The sequence below is a fragment of the Dermacentor andersoni genome, chromosome 3, assembly GCF_023375885.2.
Source record: "Dermacentor andersoni chromosome 3, qqDerAnde1_hic_scaffold, whole genome shotgun sequence".
NCBI lineage: Eukaryota > Metazoa > Arthropoda > Arachnida > Ixodida > Ixodidae > Dermacentor > Dermacentor andersoni.
This window is the reverse complement of record NC_092816.1, coordinates 2,134,792-2,153,108: the sequence shown is the minus strand read 5'-3', so window position 1 is coordinate 2,153,108 and position 18,317 is coordinate 2,134,792. Positions and strand designations below refer to the sequence as shown.

The 18,317-nt window shown below is 45.0% G+C and overlaps 1 protein-coding gene and 1 long non-coding RNA gene across 2 annotated transcripts in view; one reads left to right on the top strand and one right to left on the bottom strand.

Moving 5' to 3' along the window:
• The window catches only part of LOC126520633 (monocarboxylate transporter 9-like), a 168,167-nt gene extending 150,184 nt beyond the window's left edge, over positions 1 to 17,983 (top strand). The window contains exons 5-6 of the mRNA XM_050169430.3: positions 5,923 to 6,222; positions 17,712 to 17,983. Of these exons, the coding sequence (XP_050025387.1) occupies positions 5,923 to 6,222; positions 17,712 to 17,869 (458 nt within the window). The 3' untranslated portion in view covers positions 17,870 to 17,983. The remainder of the gene's footprint in view (positions 1 to 5,922; positions 6,223 to 17,711) is intronic.
• LOC129382176 (uncharacterized) lies at positions 12,450 to 14,670 on the bottom strand. Its single transcript, XR_008610256.2, has 2 exons — positions 14,330 to 14,670; positions 12,450 to 12,777 (listed from the first exon to the last, which is right to left on the bottom strand). It is a non-coding gene; the product is annotated as an uncharacterized lncRNA (long non-coding RNA).
• Positions 17,984 to 18,317: the final 334 nt, after the last annotated feature.

The following is an 18,317-nucleotide window of genomic DNA, read 5'->3' as shown; positions in this document are numbered from 1 at the left end:
TCGGACCGAATTTCATCTTCTCGCAAGTCCTTTCAAAATTTCCTAGGAAATAGCGTATGTCGTTCCCGACCTCACATTGATTTAACAGCCTGTCCATGCGGTATGATTGTGCCTCACTTGATCGTCCCACAGCGCCTTCACTTCCTTGAGACAACTCCAAACGTTTGCTTTCAAGTTCAAGTTACATTTTTCTTAACTCGCGATCTTTCTCGTGTTCTTCTCTCTTTCTGTCCCGTTCTTCTCTCTCCTGTTCTTCTCTTTTTCTAAAAAGTTTTAACCCAATTTCAATGTCTTGCTCACTGGTCTGTTCGGAAATTAGCTGCAATAATTCCGATTTTACGATTTCCTTGCGTACCTCTAGGCTCAGTTCCTCACCAACAATCAGCAATTCGTCTCTCAGCAGTGTCCTTAACTCCATGATTGCTGCTTTACTGCCTTGATCCTGCTCGCTAAACCTACCCACGAAAAGACAAAGACAATTTAGCTAACAATCAACAATCCAGCTTCCCTACTTTTCTAAACAGAACAACCACAAAATGAAGCCTAGATTCAAAGCAAGAACCAAGCACTCACCGCAGACAGCGCACCACGTCGCTAAGTCCGTCTCGCCGCGGTTCAGCCAGTTGTAATGTTTAAAGTCTGGCATGAAATAGGTGGTAGCTGGCCCATGCCGTCTTCCAACTTATCCGCGCTGAGGTCGTTGTTGAAGGAAGAGACTTGTTCTCATCGAGAACGAGGAATATGGGATTTATTTACAGCATCTACATGAGAATGGTACAGTTCATCAGTCTAGCATGACTGAAAGAGGAGTGCAACCTGAAGAGCCGCCAACGGCTCCTGAAATACTCTGTCCTCCCTAGATCCCTAGGTGAGGGAAAACGGCCGTTCGACCAAACGGAGCGTCCAAAGCCATCGTAGCCATCGACCGCGGAGCGTCCAAAGTCATCAACCAGCCTTTGAGGGGGAAGGCTTACGCACTCACTTCCGCATAGGTTTCACTGACCACACCGTGGCGAGAGGGTTCTCGCAGACACGGTGCCTGACTCGAGCAGGCGCCTCATCATCCCTGTGTTGACCCTGCAGACAATGGCCGCCGCGTGTGTCCATGACTTCTAAGCCCCGTGATACGCCCGCAGGACATCTCCCAGAATTTCCACCGCTTCTAACAAGCCGTGATGGTGACGGCGAATCCACTAACAATACTTGGTGCGCCGACCGCGTTAGTCATGGCAGCGCCGAGGGGGTGTTGATGCGGCACATCGTCACTCCTACAATACAAGTCACCGCAGCAGGTGGGGAAGGGTTCCACGGTCGCTTTTCGGAAGCTCGCCTCCTCTGCAGCTGCAGCTGGCTGGGAAAATTTTGTAGGCCGCTACCCTTGCAGGCCATTCGTAACAACGCCCGCGCCCAAACTTCAACACACTTGAAACACACACGTACCCAAACCTACATACATTTAGCCGTATTCACCACACATGATACAATGACGATTGCCCGTGGTGCGGTGACACCCCAACGCTACCGCACATCACGTGGATGTGCCCAAACAGACCGCCAGACATATACTCCACACTACTAAAAAGACAGGTAGTGGGAGGCGCGGCTTGCGGACGAGGCTCAGGATAGCCAACAGGCTCTCCTGGATCAAGCCCAGCGAGCCACTCACGCCGGTGGAGCCCTGGACTAGGAGCCCCAACCACGGGAGGAGGAGGAGGATGAGGATGAGGAATAAACTTTATTAGTTGAAATGAGCCGACGGTAAAATCGTCCGAGGTGGGCGGCATCCCTAGTCCAGGATGCCGTGGGCCTGAGCTGATAGCTTGGCCCTGCTCACCAGGCGATGCTGGTCTTCAGGGCTCGAGCTTGTCAGCTGGGCCTCCCACTGCTCGACGGTTGGTCCGGTGATGGGCGGTGTCGATGGGTTTTGTTGACATTCCCATACCATGTGGTAGAGGGTATTGGGCGTAGAGCGGAAGGCGCATTTGTGAGTATAGCTCGTAGGATACATGGCGTGTAGCAGGGTGCCGAGCGGGAATGTGCCGGTCTGTAGTCTTCGGAAGATCACCGCCTCTTCTCTTGTCAACTGGGGATGCGGGGGTAGATAGATCCTTCTACCCAGTCTGTAGTGGCTCAGGATATCTGCGTATCTTTTCGGGACGCTATCTTGTTGGTCTACCGGTGCTCGTGAACCTGGTGGGATAGCCCGGAGAATGTGATCTCGGGCAGCGGCATTAGCCGCTACATCACCCGCCAGGGACTCGTGTCCCGGGGACCATACAATGTACACTTTTGGAAAATTGTCTCGTTTTTCGAGGATGCTCAGGGCTTGTTTGGAAATGCGGCCCTTTTGGTAATTTCTACATGCTGTTTGCGAGTCGGTGATGATTGTGATCAGATCTTCCTCTCGCTGGCCCGTAGTGGCGGCCAGGGCTATCGCCGTTTCTTCCGCGCAGTCGATGTCTGGAGTGCTTACCGAGGCCGCTGCTACCTCTTGTCCTTGGCCGTTGATCACGCTGATAGGGAGCTCAAATTTATTTTATTCTATAACGTTTCTCTCTCTCTCTCACAGGGATATTTATGTATTTACAATACTGCCAGTCTCATACCGAGACCATAGCAGGTGGGCATATGATTATACATACAATGCATGTTTTATACGCCGAATGGTAAGAACATCAAAACATGTAAATTAAAATACATCAAACAGGTTCAGGGCACAATTTTACAACCCTAATAATATGAATAACAAGCGAAACTCACATAAATAGTACACCTCAGTTTATATGTACGCAAAGATTATTACAATGTTATAAAGGAGGTAAATGTTTAGCTATAGTTCAGAAACTGGGACTTTGTGACGATTATATGTGCATAAGAATTATTCTTTGCTAACTACTTATTTCATCTTCTAATAACTTAACAAAATCAGACTGCGATACTGTGTTAGTTATGGATGCATCGGGGTGTTTCCACTCGCGAACAACACGGGGGAAAAAGGAAGACTCAAAAGTATCGTTATTACAAAGGAACTCGTTTAGTGTATATGGATGATTATGACGAATTACGTGGGATTTAGAAAAGGTAACGTATGCAGAGGCATTTATTTTGAGTCGGCTGTGTAGTATTTGATGAAGAAATTTTAGACGAGCTCGTTTTGCTCGAATAGCCGAAGTTACAAGCCGTGACTGTGTTAGGAGGAGAGTAGGGGAATCACTGCGCCGGTATTTTCGGTGGATAAACCTAATTGCCTTTCTCTGGATCCTTTTCAGTTTAGATATGTTTGTTTTAGTGTACGGGAACCATACGACGTTAGCATACTCAAGGACAGGTCTCACAAATGTAATGCAAGTTAAAAGTTTGACGTTACTTGGTGCCAACCGCAGGCACCTTTTGAGAAAAAAAAGTTTTCGTAATGCTCAAGAAGTAATGTTGTTAATATGTGATGTCCAGTTAAGGTAGGACGTTATTGTTAAACCTACCCGCCGCGGTGGCTCAGTGGCTATGGTGTTAGGCTGCTGAGCACGAGGTCGCGGGATCGAATCCCGGCCACGGCGGCCGCATTTCGATGGGGGCGAAATGCGAAAACACCCGTGTGCTTAGATTAGGGTGCACGTGAAATAACCCCAGGTGGTCGAAATTTCCGGGGTCCTCAACTACGGCGTGCCTCATAATCAGATAGTGGTTTTAGCGCGTAAAACCCAAGAATTTAATTTTTTTATTGTTAAACCAAGATACTTATGCTGCTGAACTCTAGCTACGAGGCTGCCGTTAAGTGTGTAGTTGAAACGCGATGGGTGTTTTTTGTCGTTACTGTCATACAAACCGTTTTGTTTGTATTAATGGTCATTTGCCAGATATCACACTATTCGGTTCTTTGTGCTAGTGCTTTATTGAGCAGAACTTGATCGTGGTGATTACGTATTTCTCTGTATATTATGCAGTCGTCTGCAAACAGTTTAATTTTACAATCAATGTTGTTTGTAATGTCATCGATAAAACGAATAATAACAGCGGACCTAATACTGAGCCCTGTGGGACCCCTGATGTGACAGGCACCGGAGCAGATGGGATGTTTATATGACGACAAATTGGGATCAGTGAGACAAAACGTTTTTTATCCATGGAGTAATGGGTCCATTGCGAATCGCAGCTGTAATTTTGGCAGTTAGTTTAGTATGGCACACACAATCAAACGCTTTAATGAAATCAAGGAGGTCAGTTTGATTGCGATTATTAATACTTAAAGCAAGATCGTGCACCACTTGTATTAGCTGAGTGACTGTCGATAAGCCTCTTCTAAAACCTTGTTTAACATCTACTAGAATATGTTCTTAGAAGTATGCGATTAAGTGTTTGAGAATAATGTGTTCCAAAATTTTACATGATGTGCTGGTAAGTGAAATTGTTCTGTAGTTTGGTGGCAGGTTAGTATAAAGTTAGTATCGCCTGACTTATGAATCGGTACAATTTGGCAATTTCCCAATGTTCAGGTAGGCCTGACGTCGAAAGTGACATGTGGTAAATAAGGCCAAGATATTTACTATTACATTCAGCATATCTTCTCAAGAACTCGTTGGGAATGTTATCGGGACCGTTTGCTTTCTTCACGTCTAACTCAAGTAACTGCTTAAATATTCCAGAGTAGTTTATTGTTAATGTGTCAATAGTTGGGAATGATGATGGTGGCAAATATGGAACTGTGTCGTTGTCTTTAGTAAAGACTGACTGAAAGTGTTGCTTAAATTTATCAGTGAGTGCCAGTATTTCCTCGCATTGACGATCTGGTGTCGCTGCGGGGCGTGCGCGAAAAAAGTTCCAACAATGATTAGGGTTGTGATTGATAAGGTCAGGCAATGTTTCATTGAAATATATATGCTTTGCAAGCTTAGTCTTTAACTTGAGTTCGTCGGCAGCGCGAAAGAATTGCGAATCTATTTGTGTACTTTCACCGTTATTTTTCATGTTAAGCCGCAAGCATTCTATTCTGCACTTGACGTGAATTATATCGCGTGTTATCCAATGATATCTTGTTGTTTTATTTTTAGTTTTTTTCGGGATATAATGACGCATGCAGTGCGAGACTATACGCTTGAAATGAAGCCAGAGATCATTGACGTGAATAGAACTATTGTTGGCAATTTCTTAAAATTCTTGGTATTCGTGTGCTAAATAGGTTAGTATAGCGGATTCATCTGCTTTTTCAAAATGAGGAAGAATAATTTCAGTAGTTTTGGCTGTTACAGTGCATCTGAGGGGCAGCTGGTATCTTGGCATGTTGTGGTCTCGGATACCGTTTCTGATCTCCAAGTTCAGTAGATCAAGGGGCAAGTTGTCACTAATCAATATTAAGTCTAGGATGTTATCACTTGCTCCTTGTGTTCGCGTAAGAGAGGTTACAACTTGATGATGCCCGAAATTTAGCATCACATCAATGAGCGAATTTGATGACAGTGAAGTGTGATGCATGGTATTCCAGTCGTCAGGTAAATTGAAGTCTCCCATAAGAATAACTCGGTTGCGAGCATGCTTCTGCATAAACTCATGTACAGTAATAACACTTTCGTGACCAGAAAGAGGAATTCTGTAAACGCAACCAGTAAGTATAGGAAAATCATCGCACATAATCTTGCAGAACACAGCCTCGACATCTGGAACGTCGGGCATCAATATAAAGGGTAAGGACTTCTTAATAAGCAGAGCTACGCCACCGCCTCGAGTTGGTCGATCCTTACGGATAACCGAGTAATTTGGGGGTGCTATTTCGTAATTGTGTATTTCTGGTGAAAGCCATGTTTCAGTAATAGCAACAATGCCAGCGCAATGTCATGTCAAACAGGCACAACACTTGGCATCTTCAGGCCAATGCAACTTTCGCCGCGGCCCACGTAGTGATCTGAGCAAAGCACGCCGTCCTTTGCCCAGGCGACCTCGTCGGCCGGCTGGGGCTGGGCTGGATCTCGGACAAGAAGCTGATCGAGCGTCGCAAAGTGATGCTGCTCAACTACCTGCTCACGGGAATCCTGATGCACTTGGCACCACTGTGCACCACGTACGCCTCGGTGACGGCCATCGCTGTGGCCATGGCCCTGGCCGGTGGCAGCACCATCACCCTGTTCTCGGTGCTGTTCTTCGAGTACCTCGGCATACGGCTCATGCCGCTCGCGTACGGACTGAGCAACTTCGCGGCCGGAAACGCCAACTTCTTTAGGCCTAGACTGATCGGTAAGCCCCCGGTTTGGAGAAGCGGGTCTCGGCCGCCTGTCATGCAGCAACGATAAAAGGGCGGACAGCGGTCACTTGCAATTGACAGGGTTTACTTATTACGAAAACACTGCACGGCTCTTGAGGCGGAAAATCCGGTGTTGTCGGCTTCGACGTCACCACACGGTGGTCCAATAAGGCTACGAACCCTCGACCATTGGCCGGAGTCAAACCCACGTCCTTTGGTGTTAATTAAGAGGAAGTTTATAAGGTACATTTAATTAAAACACAGTGAATTAAAGCACTCGAGCCCACAATTTTTGGTGGGAGTCTAACTCACAGCCCTTGATGTTAATTCAGGCGAAGTCAATTAAATCACGGTTAATTAAGACCCTCGGACCCTCGGTGGGAGTCGAACCCACGACCTTTGATGTTCAATAAGGCGATGGTAATTAAGGAATAGTTAATTAAGGCACCCGAATCCACAAGATATTATTTATTTATTTATTTATTTATTTATGGACAATACGCATAGCGCCCATGCGTGGCTTTAGTGTTAACATCAAGATACAAAAAAATACAAATACATAAAGCGCAGATTGGTAACACGTCATTTGGGATTCTATAGAGAACAACTCTGAAATCTGTTTTCTTTTTTTCTTTTTCAAAAAACAACAAAGGCCGCAAAGGACATAAAAAGTGAAGCACAAATGACTAGGAAGAAAAGAAGAAAGCATAAATTATAACTTTCAACTGTTCCCAGGCTGACTTAAAATGAAAGTTTGAAGCGCAAGTGGTAATGTTGAAAGGGAAGCGGCGAGAATTTCTCGAGGGAGCTGATTCCATTATGGAATTCTTGGTGGGAAAAAAGAATATTTGAGTTGGTTTATGCTGGTAGCAAACTCGCGCACTTTTAATGCGGGGAGATATATACATGTAGGGTGCAGCATGCAGTTTTCTGTATGAATGCCCGTTAAACCATGAAATATTTTGTAAAACAGGGACAAACGTGAATATTTCCGTCTGTCTTCAAGAAGAGGCCACCCTATGGTACTTCTGATTTCGAATGACCTTTTAGAGTAGTCATAGTCACCTGTGACGAAACGGACCGCTGGCGACTGCGCAGGCCTCCAGAGCATCGACATTAATAAAAGGGTCCCAAGTGCTGCTCGCGTATTTCAAGAGTGGACGTATACACTCGACGTACGCAGGGTTTTCTTTAGACAGGCCGGTGCTTGTTTAGAGTCGCGTCTCGAGAAGTTTAATGTGTTGCTAGCCTTCGATACAATGCCATCTGTCGGTGCATTCCATGTTAAATTGCTAGCAAAAGTAACTCCTAGGTGCTGATATTCATTCACAAGGGACAACTGTGTTGCGTTCATGACATAGCTTGCCATCAGGGCCTGTTTTTCCTTCGTGAATCTTAACAGATCGCATTTAGACCGATTGAGGGTCATGTTCCAAGTGGAACACCAAGGCATAACAGATTCCTTTGTAGCTGTTCCTTGTCTGCCACACATGAAATTTCACGGTAAATACAACAATGATCTGCATATAGTATAACAAGGCAAGGCAATGGTTCACTTACATCATTTATAGATATAAGAAAGAGAGGCCTTAAGACGGACCCCTGTGGCACACCTGATAATGATGGCACACAAAAACGTCAGATAAGTGGACACCACCAAGAACCGCGCATTGGTTTCTTTCGAGAAGATAAGCTTCCGGCCATTTTAAGAGAGTATATGATATGTTAAGATAATACAGCTTTTGTAGCAACAAGGTATGAGATACTGTATCGAATGCTTTTCGAAAGTCTAAAAATATGCAGCCCGCCTGCCGACCGGAATTATTGAATGCTATGATCTCATGACAAAATTCAATGAACTGATTGTAGCAAGAAAAGCCAGCCCTGAAACCATGTTGCGTTGGAACAAAAAAAATCTATTTTCTTGAAGCTGTGCCATTATGTTTGTAGAAATTATATGTTCCAGTGTCTTAGAGGCAACACTTGTGAATGAAATAGTCCTATATTTGCACGTCCTTGTTTTTGTAGCGCTTTTATAATTGGAATAACATTTGCATGTTCCAGTCCGAGGGCGAAGCGCCTGCTGTGAGGGATATCTAAAACAGCAGAGTGAAAAGGGGGCTATAAAGAGTGCGCAGTTCTTTACAAAAAGAAAATATAGCCAGGACCGGGAGCCGAGTGGGCGTTTACCTTCCGTAGTAATGATACGATGCAAGCTTCAGGCAGCTCAATTTCACTCGCCTGTGTGAACTCTCGGACGTCGTGTCATCCAGTAACCTGGACGGTTGAGCGTGAGAACGCAGAATGAAAATAAGAATTGTAGGCTTCTGCTTTTGCCAAAGTATCTGTGCCGTTGGGTTTGTCATTCATGACGTCAGAGATAGCATCACCGGAATTCTTTTTGCTTTTGGCATATTTCCACATTTCCTTAGGGTTAGTTTTTATTTTCTCTTCAAGATTGCAAAGAAACCTGTTAGGTGCACTGGGCATCATTTTGCTATTGTTTTGCTCATTTTCTTCATCTCTACGTGCAATGTAGCATTGGGCGACTGGGAATACTTAGGAAGGATTCTATTTTCAGTTTATCATCCTACGAATTTCTTTATTAATCCACGGCTTGTCGATTCGATGCTGCGAGGTAATGACATGCGAAGGAAAAATGGTTTGTGTCGAGGACAATAGTTTTAAAAAGATTTCACATTCCGTTTACCACTAGGCAGCTGCTGAGAAGCATAAACTCTGTAAGAAAAGCATCTAGTTTAGGTGATAGTCCTGTATAATCACTCATTTCATAAAAAAATGACCTTGCATATTTGTGGAGAGCAGCGATTCCTGGTGCCAGGGCACCTTGGCGACAACGCTGATGCCAGGTATCAAGGTAAAGGAAGACACAAGATCAAGTTCATTGCAACACAATAAATGAAGTACGCTTGCACTGTTAGCCGTAATCCGCGTTGTTTTTTTTTTCCACAAACTGAAGCAAGGAATGAGCATTTATTATTTCTCGGAAGGCCGTGTACAGGAGGAAGGAATTGTGCAGCACCGGAGTAGAATGCTGCCATGAACTTTTCGCAGATTAAAATCACCTGCCAGCATTATGTACGTTGCCTGTAAGGTTAGCAACGTGTTGCTTAGATTGAAGAGAGGAGGCGAGTTTCTTGAACTGAGTGGCCTGTAGAATGAAGTGAATCCCACAGACGAGCCATTGTTCAAGAATACTTGCACCAAACAATTTCGGTTGAATAAGCTTCAACGTCAACGAGGGAGCTAGATAATGTATTGTGAATTCGAATAAAAACGCTTCCGCCATGCGCATTTCGGTCCATCCTGTAGACAGTGTAGCACGTTGAAAAAGCTTCATTGTGATTTATTGTGTCGTCTAACCAGGATTCAGTTTCAAGTACTACATGTGGCTTTATCGTTTCTAAAAGCGTGGTAAATTCAATAATTTTATTTTTTTAAGCTGCGGCAATTTACAACAATACACACAATGTCATCCGTACCGGCGGATAGTCTAGCAACTAAGATGAGCTTTTTTAGTTGCTACGGATTAATTTTGTTCACGTTGCGAGTATTAGCATCATAAATAAAAGCTTTCTTGCCAGTTTTTAGTTTGTTATACTGCAGCTTGAAGTCCCCTTCTTTGTTTTTCGCTGAGTTAATTATTGCCTCCTGTCGAACTTTGCTACCATAGCCCTCACTAATAGCAAATTTTTTTCCTTTCAGCTTCGACGCAACTGAGAGAACGCGTTGTCTGTCTTTTAATGAAAGAAACCTGACTATGGCAGGCCTCCTTTTTGTTGTCATGTAACGACCGAGCCTGTGAGCCCTCTCAACCACATTAGCAGGAATAGTTTTAACTTTCCCTCACAAAAGGCAAGCATCTTAGGCTTATAATCTTGCCACGTTTCAGTGGATGCGTCTTCGAAGCTAAAACAGATAAGATTATTTTTTCGAGATCTGTTTTCCATACTATGTTATAGTTCATGCTGCTTCGAATACGTGACGGCAAGTTGCTAGTTTGCGCAGCTAATTGCTTCACTTTATCTTTTAACAGAAGCACCTCAAAGACGACGATTTCGACCTCCATTTGCGAAAGCTTCTGCTTGAGTGCCTCTTTCCGTGTCGCGACGAAACGAAGCTCCCCAAGAATTTTTTTTTTTTCCTTTTGTAGCATCGCCGTAGGAATTGCTATGACAGCATTAAACATTTGTGGTTCTTGCTCGGAAGTCGGAGGGGCTCAGTTTTTTCCCACATCTCGTGCAAACTGCAGTAATTTACATACATAGCGCGCACATAAGCACTTGATTCTCAAATAAAAAAATGCTGCACATCCTTTCTGCCGCAGGCGTTACGAGTACGTGATCTCTTTGCGTCAAGCCAACTGGTCCATAAACCCGCACATGCTACCTAAAGGCATCACTGTTGCCGGATTCTAGACTCTCATTATGTAATAAACGAGAAGAAAGGGGTTAACCAAGGGGCCGAATATTTATTAATCGTATCATGAGAAGCCAAGAAACAAAGACACCAAGGACAGCATGAGGGCAAATACTTGTGCTTAATAAATGAAATAAAGAACCGATAAATTGATGGACATGAAAGTGGATGAAAAAACAACCATCCGCAAGTGGGGAACGATCCCATGTCTTAAGTTCCCTAGCCCTAGAGTCTGCTAATTTATACTGCATTATAAATGGTATACTTTCGCCAGCAATTTACATTTATTCATAACTGTGCTTCTTCCTTGAGTAATGTGACTTCAGGAGTCCCACAAGGATGAGTCCTAGGGCCTTTACTTTTCTTAATTTACATTATTGATGGGCCAAATTTAATGTCCTCGAAAATAACACTATTCCCTGATTATTGCTTTCTTTTACAGAAAAATAGCCTCTACCGATTATCACGTTATCCTGTAAAATTAGAAAAGTTAGCTAAGGAACAGCCTACACCAGTATCTGACAGACCGCCAGCCTTTATAATAAAACGTTCTAATGCCCTCCCAAACATAAACTACATCCTACGAAAATGCCACCCAATATTATCAAGTAACGAGCGTCTGAGGAAAGCGTTCCCAGATGTACCAAAAGTTACCTATCGCTGCAACAGGAACTTTAAAGACATGTCAGTGCACGCAAAAGTCAGCCAACAGCATTCCCCCGTAATAAAAGCATGTTGTCGCCCCAGGTTCAAAAGCTACAGGCACCTTCAAAGTGACATTAAAATTAAATGCACCGCAAATAGTTATCCACGCGAAACCAAATCTAGCTTCACTTGTACAAGTTCGGATGTAATTTAAATGCTTGGATGTTCTTTCAGTAAGAAACAATATATCGTTGAAATGGGACAATCAATGAATATCACATTAAACGGACATCGCGAGGACACGACTAAACAGCTTTTCAAAGCCCTCGCGGCGCATTTCAACCAACCAGGTCGTAACTTTGCTGAACTTAAATTCTACATCTTACAGTCAAATTTCCGTTCTGAATGAGAAAGAAAATACAGAGAATCATACCTTATCCATAAGTTCAAGGCATTGCAACCAACAGGCATAAACGTTTCAAAGGGAGCTTTAGAACTATTCGCTATGCTAAATTTCAAATGATAGGCAACAACACTTAGTTTGGTTTCTTATTTTTTTTCTCGTTTTCTTTCTCTTTGTTTCTTCTTTATTCTTCTGCCCGTCTTTTTTTTTCCTTATTTATTTATACCATTTGAGTATTTTCTATTTTTTTCACGAGCACCGGTTTCTCCCGCTCCTTCTAGTATCTCTTTCAGAGACACGATAGCCCACGACAATCAGCGAAACAGGTAATAGACGAGAAAACCATGGCCAGGCGGCGCTACTGCGCCTCCTGACAGCGCCCCCAATGTGGAAACGTGATGCAGCGCGGTCGTGCCGTGGCGCGGTCTCCGCTTTGTTTACGCCGGTTCGCCCGCGCGTTTCTTCGCTGCTCGTTCTCACGGCGCTCAGTTTTCGACGGCGGCAGGTCGCCTGCTTGCGCAACAGCGACGCAGAGATTGCAATGCGGTTTCAAGAAGGCTGCCGACGCGGACAGATTCTTTCGTGGCGGCAACCTCACGAAAGGGGAGCGTACTGCTTCCGCACGTGTACGGCGTTCAAGAAATCGTGGACGGTGATGTGACAGTGAAAGCCAAGTGCGTGTCACAGGTGTCCAAGATCGTATACGATGTCGATTTAGAGGTATACACCAAGTTCAGAAGTTTAGCCACTTTATTTCTATATGATGCAGGCACAAAGCGGTCATGCATACTTGCAGAGATGTGGAGGGACGGTGACGATTGCCGTTAGTTTCCTCGGTAGCTGAGTGCGCGCACACGGCTGCTCTCATTTTGTGCTTCCCCCTTTTGCTGCTAAATTTCTTGGCTGGAGCATTGGTAAATTACACGTTTGTGTTCGTTCTGATTTGCGCGGAGCTGTCAGCGAACAATGGCAAGCGTTATCGATGTCTTTGCTTCGCAAAGCCTGCTTGTTTTTGTAAATTCGCATGCTTTTGGATGGCTCCCAGGGAGTGTCATCAGCACTGCGAGCACAGAAAGAACACATGTATTAGGCACAAATGAGCATGGAACGTTACTAACGAGAAAGACCATCTTCCCACCTTCAACAACGTGGCCTAGCCTATAGCTCATTATACACTCTCAGGCTTAGGTTCAGGCAAATCACAAATTAAGCTGTTTTTGGCAAACTGTACATGCCTTTAATACATGGTGATTCGGAGATGCTAGTGCCTGTAACTTGTGATGCCTATTTCTTGCCCCAATAACGTCACTGCGTGGCACGAAGAGAACTGCATTATAAAGCTAACGCAGTAATGTGGGAAGTTGGGCAAGTTGGTGATTAATCATCATACCGTGTTGGTGAAGCAGCGCACTGACCAGTACAAATAGGAGAGACACAAGCACAGCGAGTGTCTTGTATTCATGTGTGTGTCTGCCTTGTCCTGGTCAGTACGCTGCTTCACCAGAACACTAAAGCAGTTTCCTTCCCAGGATACACGAAATCCTAGAACACAACAGCCAAAACACACATCTGCTCAAAATTAACAATTTAAATACTACATAGGCGCATATTGCTTTGAATCATGCTGCAATAAATATTTAGTGTATATCACGCCTTATTTAATGCAGATGTTGGAGTCATTGCAACTCATCGCATTAATCAGCAAGGTGCGTTTTCACTGCTAATGAGGATCGGCTCGTACAGACTGCTCCGCGAAATGAACCCAGACCACGTTAACAGGCCTTAGGACCAACAGCACGAGCGCAAGCATTAGATATACATGCCTCACCAAAGCAAATCTAGTGCCTCGTCGGGCGAACAGCTAAAGTAAGCTTGCACCGATGGCCGGCTACTACAGGAAACGAAGGTTTTTGGCAGGAAGAATGAATCAGCAAGAATGTGCAAGGTGGTAATTGCCTTAAAGCAAGCTTGGATATTGTGAACTTAGAAAGCATGGCCAAACAACAAACATAACGCGCACGTCTCGATCGGCTGCTTTCCGATCTGCCGCTTACCGACGCACGCGACGACCGCGGCTTGCATTAAATGCAGTCTGCTATCAGACAAAACTAGCGCGCGTCCCCTTTCGTTACCTGCACAACTAGTAAATTAAGTTGCAGCGTTTGGAAAATGGAAATAATTCTCGAAAGCTCGTCCATGCCGACTGCGAGTGAAGGCACAGTAGAATCAAATAAATTCGGGGGTTTTAACTGCCAAAACCATGCAAAACCACTAAATCATTATGAGGCACGCTGTAATGGTTAGTCTCAGGAATACTTATTACCTCCGGGGGTTCTTTAACGTGCACAAAAATCAAAGCACGCGGTAACAAGGGCGTTCTTGCACTTCGCCCCTATCGAAATGCGGCCGCTGTGGCCGGGAATCGAGCTCGCGTCGTCAAGCTCAGCGTCGCAACACGCATGCATTTACCGCTAACAAGCAGCGGATGTCAACACAATTCAACAACGCGGCATGACTAAACAAACGGTTGGGCGCTAAAAACAGGCATATCACTATTCCGGTTCATCGAGCAGCCGCGGTATTGCACGCGAATACGAAAGTATAGTGCTTACTTGACTCGGCGCACTGCAATTATCCATGCTTGTCGTCTGACCTTCTCGTACCACTTCCCGGAAATCTGTAGAATTTCACGGGCGGCGTTCGACCTTTCGTGTTTTCGAGGCTGTTATGGCAATCAACAATACAGCAGTATTGCGTGCCACCTTTCCTTGCTGATGAGGTCGCACTCGCCATCGCAAAAACAACGCGCCCGAGCCAGCACGAGCGCTCCCGCCGAACAGATCACGGGCGCGCGCTCGCGCAGCGACGACCCTCGAAACTTCCATCGGTCCGCTAGGGGAGCATTCGGCGCTGGTGCCGCGCGGGCAAACTTTAGGTTGCCTCGTCTATAGAGGGCTGCTGCGCATGCCGTTGACAGGCCGGCTGACACACGGCCGTTGACACGTGATTGACAGACGGCCGTGTCCCTGGCCTTGTGCACAACACTCCTTTATTCTCAATTCCACACCCTCGCCGTTAACACACCTTCGCTCGTCCCTGCACCCACCCAGCTTATGGCCTCTCTCCTTTAAAAGGAACCTTACCTATATACACTGCAGCGAGGAAAGCAGATGTCGCCTTGAAGAAGACAAGTCCACTTGTCGAAACGTTGGCTCCTGCTTTCACTTTGTTCTCGTTTTGACCATCGTCTTGAATTTCCATCTCCCGGCTTCCCCGTGTTTTTCATAGATAACGAAAAGCCATGTGATTCAGTAGAGATACCAGTAGTCATAGGGGCATTACGTAATCAAGGAGTACAGAACGCTTGCATAAATACCTTCGAAAATATTTACAGAGGTCCTACAGCTACCTTAATTCTACAGAAGGAAAGCAAAAAGATATCTATAAAGAACGGGGTCAGACAGGGAGACACAATCTCTCTGATGCTATTCACTGCGTGCTTCGAAGAAGTATTCAAGCTATCAAACTGGGAAGGTTTCGGAGTAAGGATCGACGGCAAATATCTCAGTAACCTTCGGTTTGCTGATGTCATTGTTCTATTCAGCAACAATGCAGACGAGTTATAACAAATAATTGAGGACCTTAACAGAAAGAGTGTAACAGTGGGGTTGAAGATTAATATGCTCAAGACAAAGATAATGATGAATAGCCGGGTAATCGCAAATAGAATCAGGAACACCTTGGACTTCTGTCAACCAAGGGACCAGGCAGGATTCCGTAAAGGCTACTCAACAATAGACCATACTCACACTATCAATCAGGTGATAGAGAAATGTTCGGAATATAACCAACCCTTATATATAGCTTTCATTGATTACGAGAAAGCGTTTGATTCAGTCGAAACCTCAGCAGTCATTGAGGCATTACAGAATCAGGGTGTAGATGAGCCGTATGTAAATATAATGAAAAATGTCCATAGCGGCTCCACAGCCACCGTAGTCCTCCATAAAAAAAGCAACAAAATCCCAATAAAGAAAGGCGTCAGGCAGGGAGATACGATCTCTCCAATGCTATTCACAGCGTGCTTACGGGAGGTATTCAGCGACCTGGATTGGGAAGAGTTGAGGATAAGAGTTAATGGAGAATGCCTTATTAACTTGCGATTTGCTGACGATATTGCCTTGCTTAGTAACTCAGGGGACCAATTGCAATGCATATTCACTGACCTGGAGAGGCAAAGCAGAAGGGTGGGTCTAAAAATTAATGTGCAGAAAACTAAAGTAATGTTTAACAGTCTCGGAAGAGTACAGCAGTTTACGATAGCTAGTGATGCACTGGAAGGGGTAAGCGAATACATCTACTTAGGGCAGATAGTGACCGCGGATCCGGATCATGAGACAAATAATCAGAGGAATAAGAATGGACTGGGGTGCGTGTGGCAGGCATTCTCAGATCATGAACAGCAGGTTGCCATTATCCCTCAAGAGAAAAGTGTATGACAGCTGCATCTTACCAGGACTCATGTACGGGGCAGAAACCTGGAGGCTTACGAAAAGGGTTCTACTTAAATTGAGGACGACGCAAGGAGCTAAGGAAAGAAGAATGATGGGTGTAACGTTGAGGTATAAGAAAAGAGCAGATTGGGTGAGGGAACAAACGGGAGTTCATGACATCTTAGTTGAAATCAAGAAAATGAAATGGGCATGGCCAGGACATGTAATGAGGAGGGAAGATAACCGATGGTGATTAAGGATTACGGACTGGATTCCAAGGGAAGGGAAGCGTAGCAGGGGGCGGCAGAAAGTTAGGTGCGCGGATGAGATTAAATTTGCAGGGGCGACATGGCCACAATTAGTACATGACCGGTGTGGTTGGAGAAGTATGCGAGAGGCCTTTGCCCTGCAGTGGGCGTAACCAGGCTGATGATGATGATGAGGCGGGAAAACGAACAAGAGTTCAGGATCGCCAGTCACCCTTTAGAGTCTGTGAAGGAGTACGTTTACCAAGGTCAATTAATCACAGGGTACCTTGATCATGAGAAGGATATTCATAGAAGAAAAAAACGGGTTGGATCGCATACAGCAGACATTTTCAACTCCTGGCTGGAAGCTTACCATTCTCATTGAAAAGGAAAGTGTACAATCAGTGCATTCTACAAGTGCTAACATATGGGGCACAGACTTGGAGACTGACAAAGCGGCTAAAGGCGAATACTAAGTCTACGTGACAAACTCATTAAACAATAACCTGTCATTACTGCCTCTATAAAATAAATATCATGCAGCTTTCAAGATATACGAAGATAGCATGGCATATCTGTACCTGAATCTTCTTTTTGTAAGATTGTGAGATGCAGCTGCTTCCTGATTACTAAACCGAATATGTGCGTAGAGGGGTTTCTCGTCTGTGTCTGTGAACGACAGTAGCGACCGTGCGACTGCGCCTTCATGCATACGGCGAGTTATGAACGCTAGGCGAAGGTTCCGGCAAGGCATGAATTTGGACATCAATTTGGACATCAATAATAGCTTATTCGGTGAGGTTAAGCCACGCTCGAAGTGAAAAAAGGGTTCCTATCAATGTATACCCAGAGAGTAGCTCACGTTTGCCGGATGGCCATGTGGAATGACGCCGGAGTCGCTCGGAAAGAAGCGGGAGAGCCCCATTGCCGCTTAAGCCAATCTTTCTCTGCAACTAATACAGCCAAAGACAAAATTCTGCTACACTGTGTGGCTTCGATTAGACGTCCCGGACGGTTCGGCACAGCCGAGACAGTGTATGCGCCAATGCTCATTGGCTGAAAGCACCACCGTGGAGGTCTGTTCAGTCCGGCACGACAAATTGAAGGGACTCTCTATAACTGGGTGTGAAAGGTGAAACGACTTGGCGTTCACAATCATAATACTTAGAAGTTAAGTTTTTGTCCTTGAATTGCGATTTTCCGCCACTGTTTGACAGTGTTTGAGTTGCCTTTTTCTTCTTTCCCTCACGCAGGTTATTATCGAGACTCGCACGGAAAGTACGATGGCTTGTTCCAGCTGCTGGGAAGCTTCCAACTGTTTGTCTCTTTCCTATGGCTGCTGTCATGTGTCTTCGAAAAGTTCAAGCACTCGAGAGACGCTCCAAAAGAACAGCCGGACGACGCCATGTGAATCGTGTCTTAAGCAGCTGTAAGACGTTGGGGCCAATCTGAGTCCACCTGCAAATGAAGTCCGACTGGACGCTCCTGAACAGGCTTTGTCGAATGAAAACAAACCAGCTGACCATCTCCCGCCTTATTTCATTCAATGATCGAAGCCATCTGCGGGTTGGGAGTTTTGTTAGACGAGCACAAATATGACCCAGTCGTCGTGCACGACGTATATATATATATATATATATCTATCTATACATGTATATATATATATATATATATATATATATATATATATTTGCATATAATTCATTGCCACACCTTTATCTGGTTTATATACGCTGGCGCCCCTCGGTACCACTCAGTTGCTTCGGAGTAGGAATGAGGGGCTGATTCTGGAGTTGGGAGGAAACAAAATACACGTGCGTAAATGTACTAACTGTATGACAAGAAACACAGTGCGTATG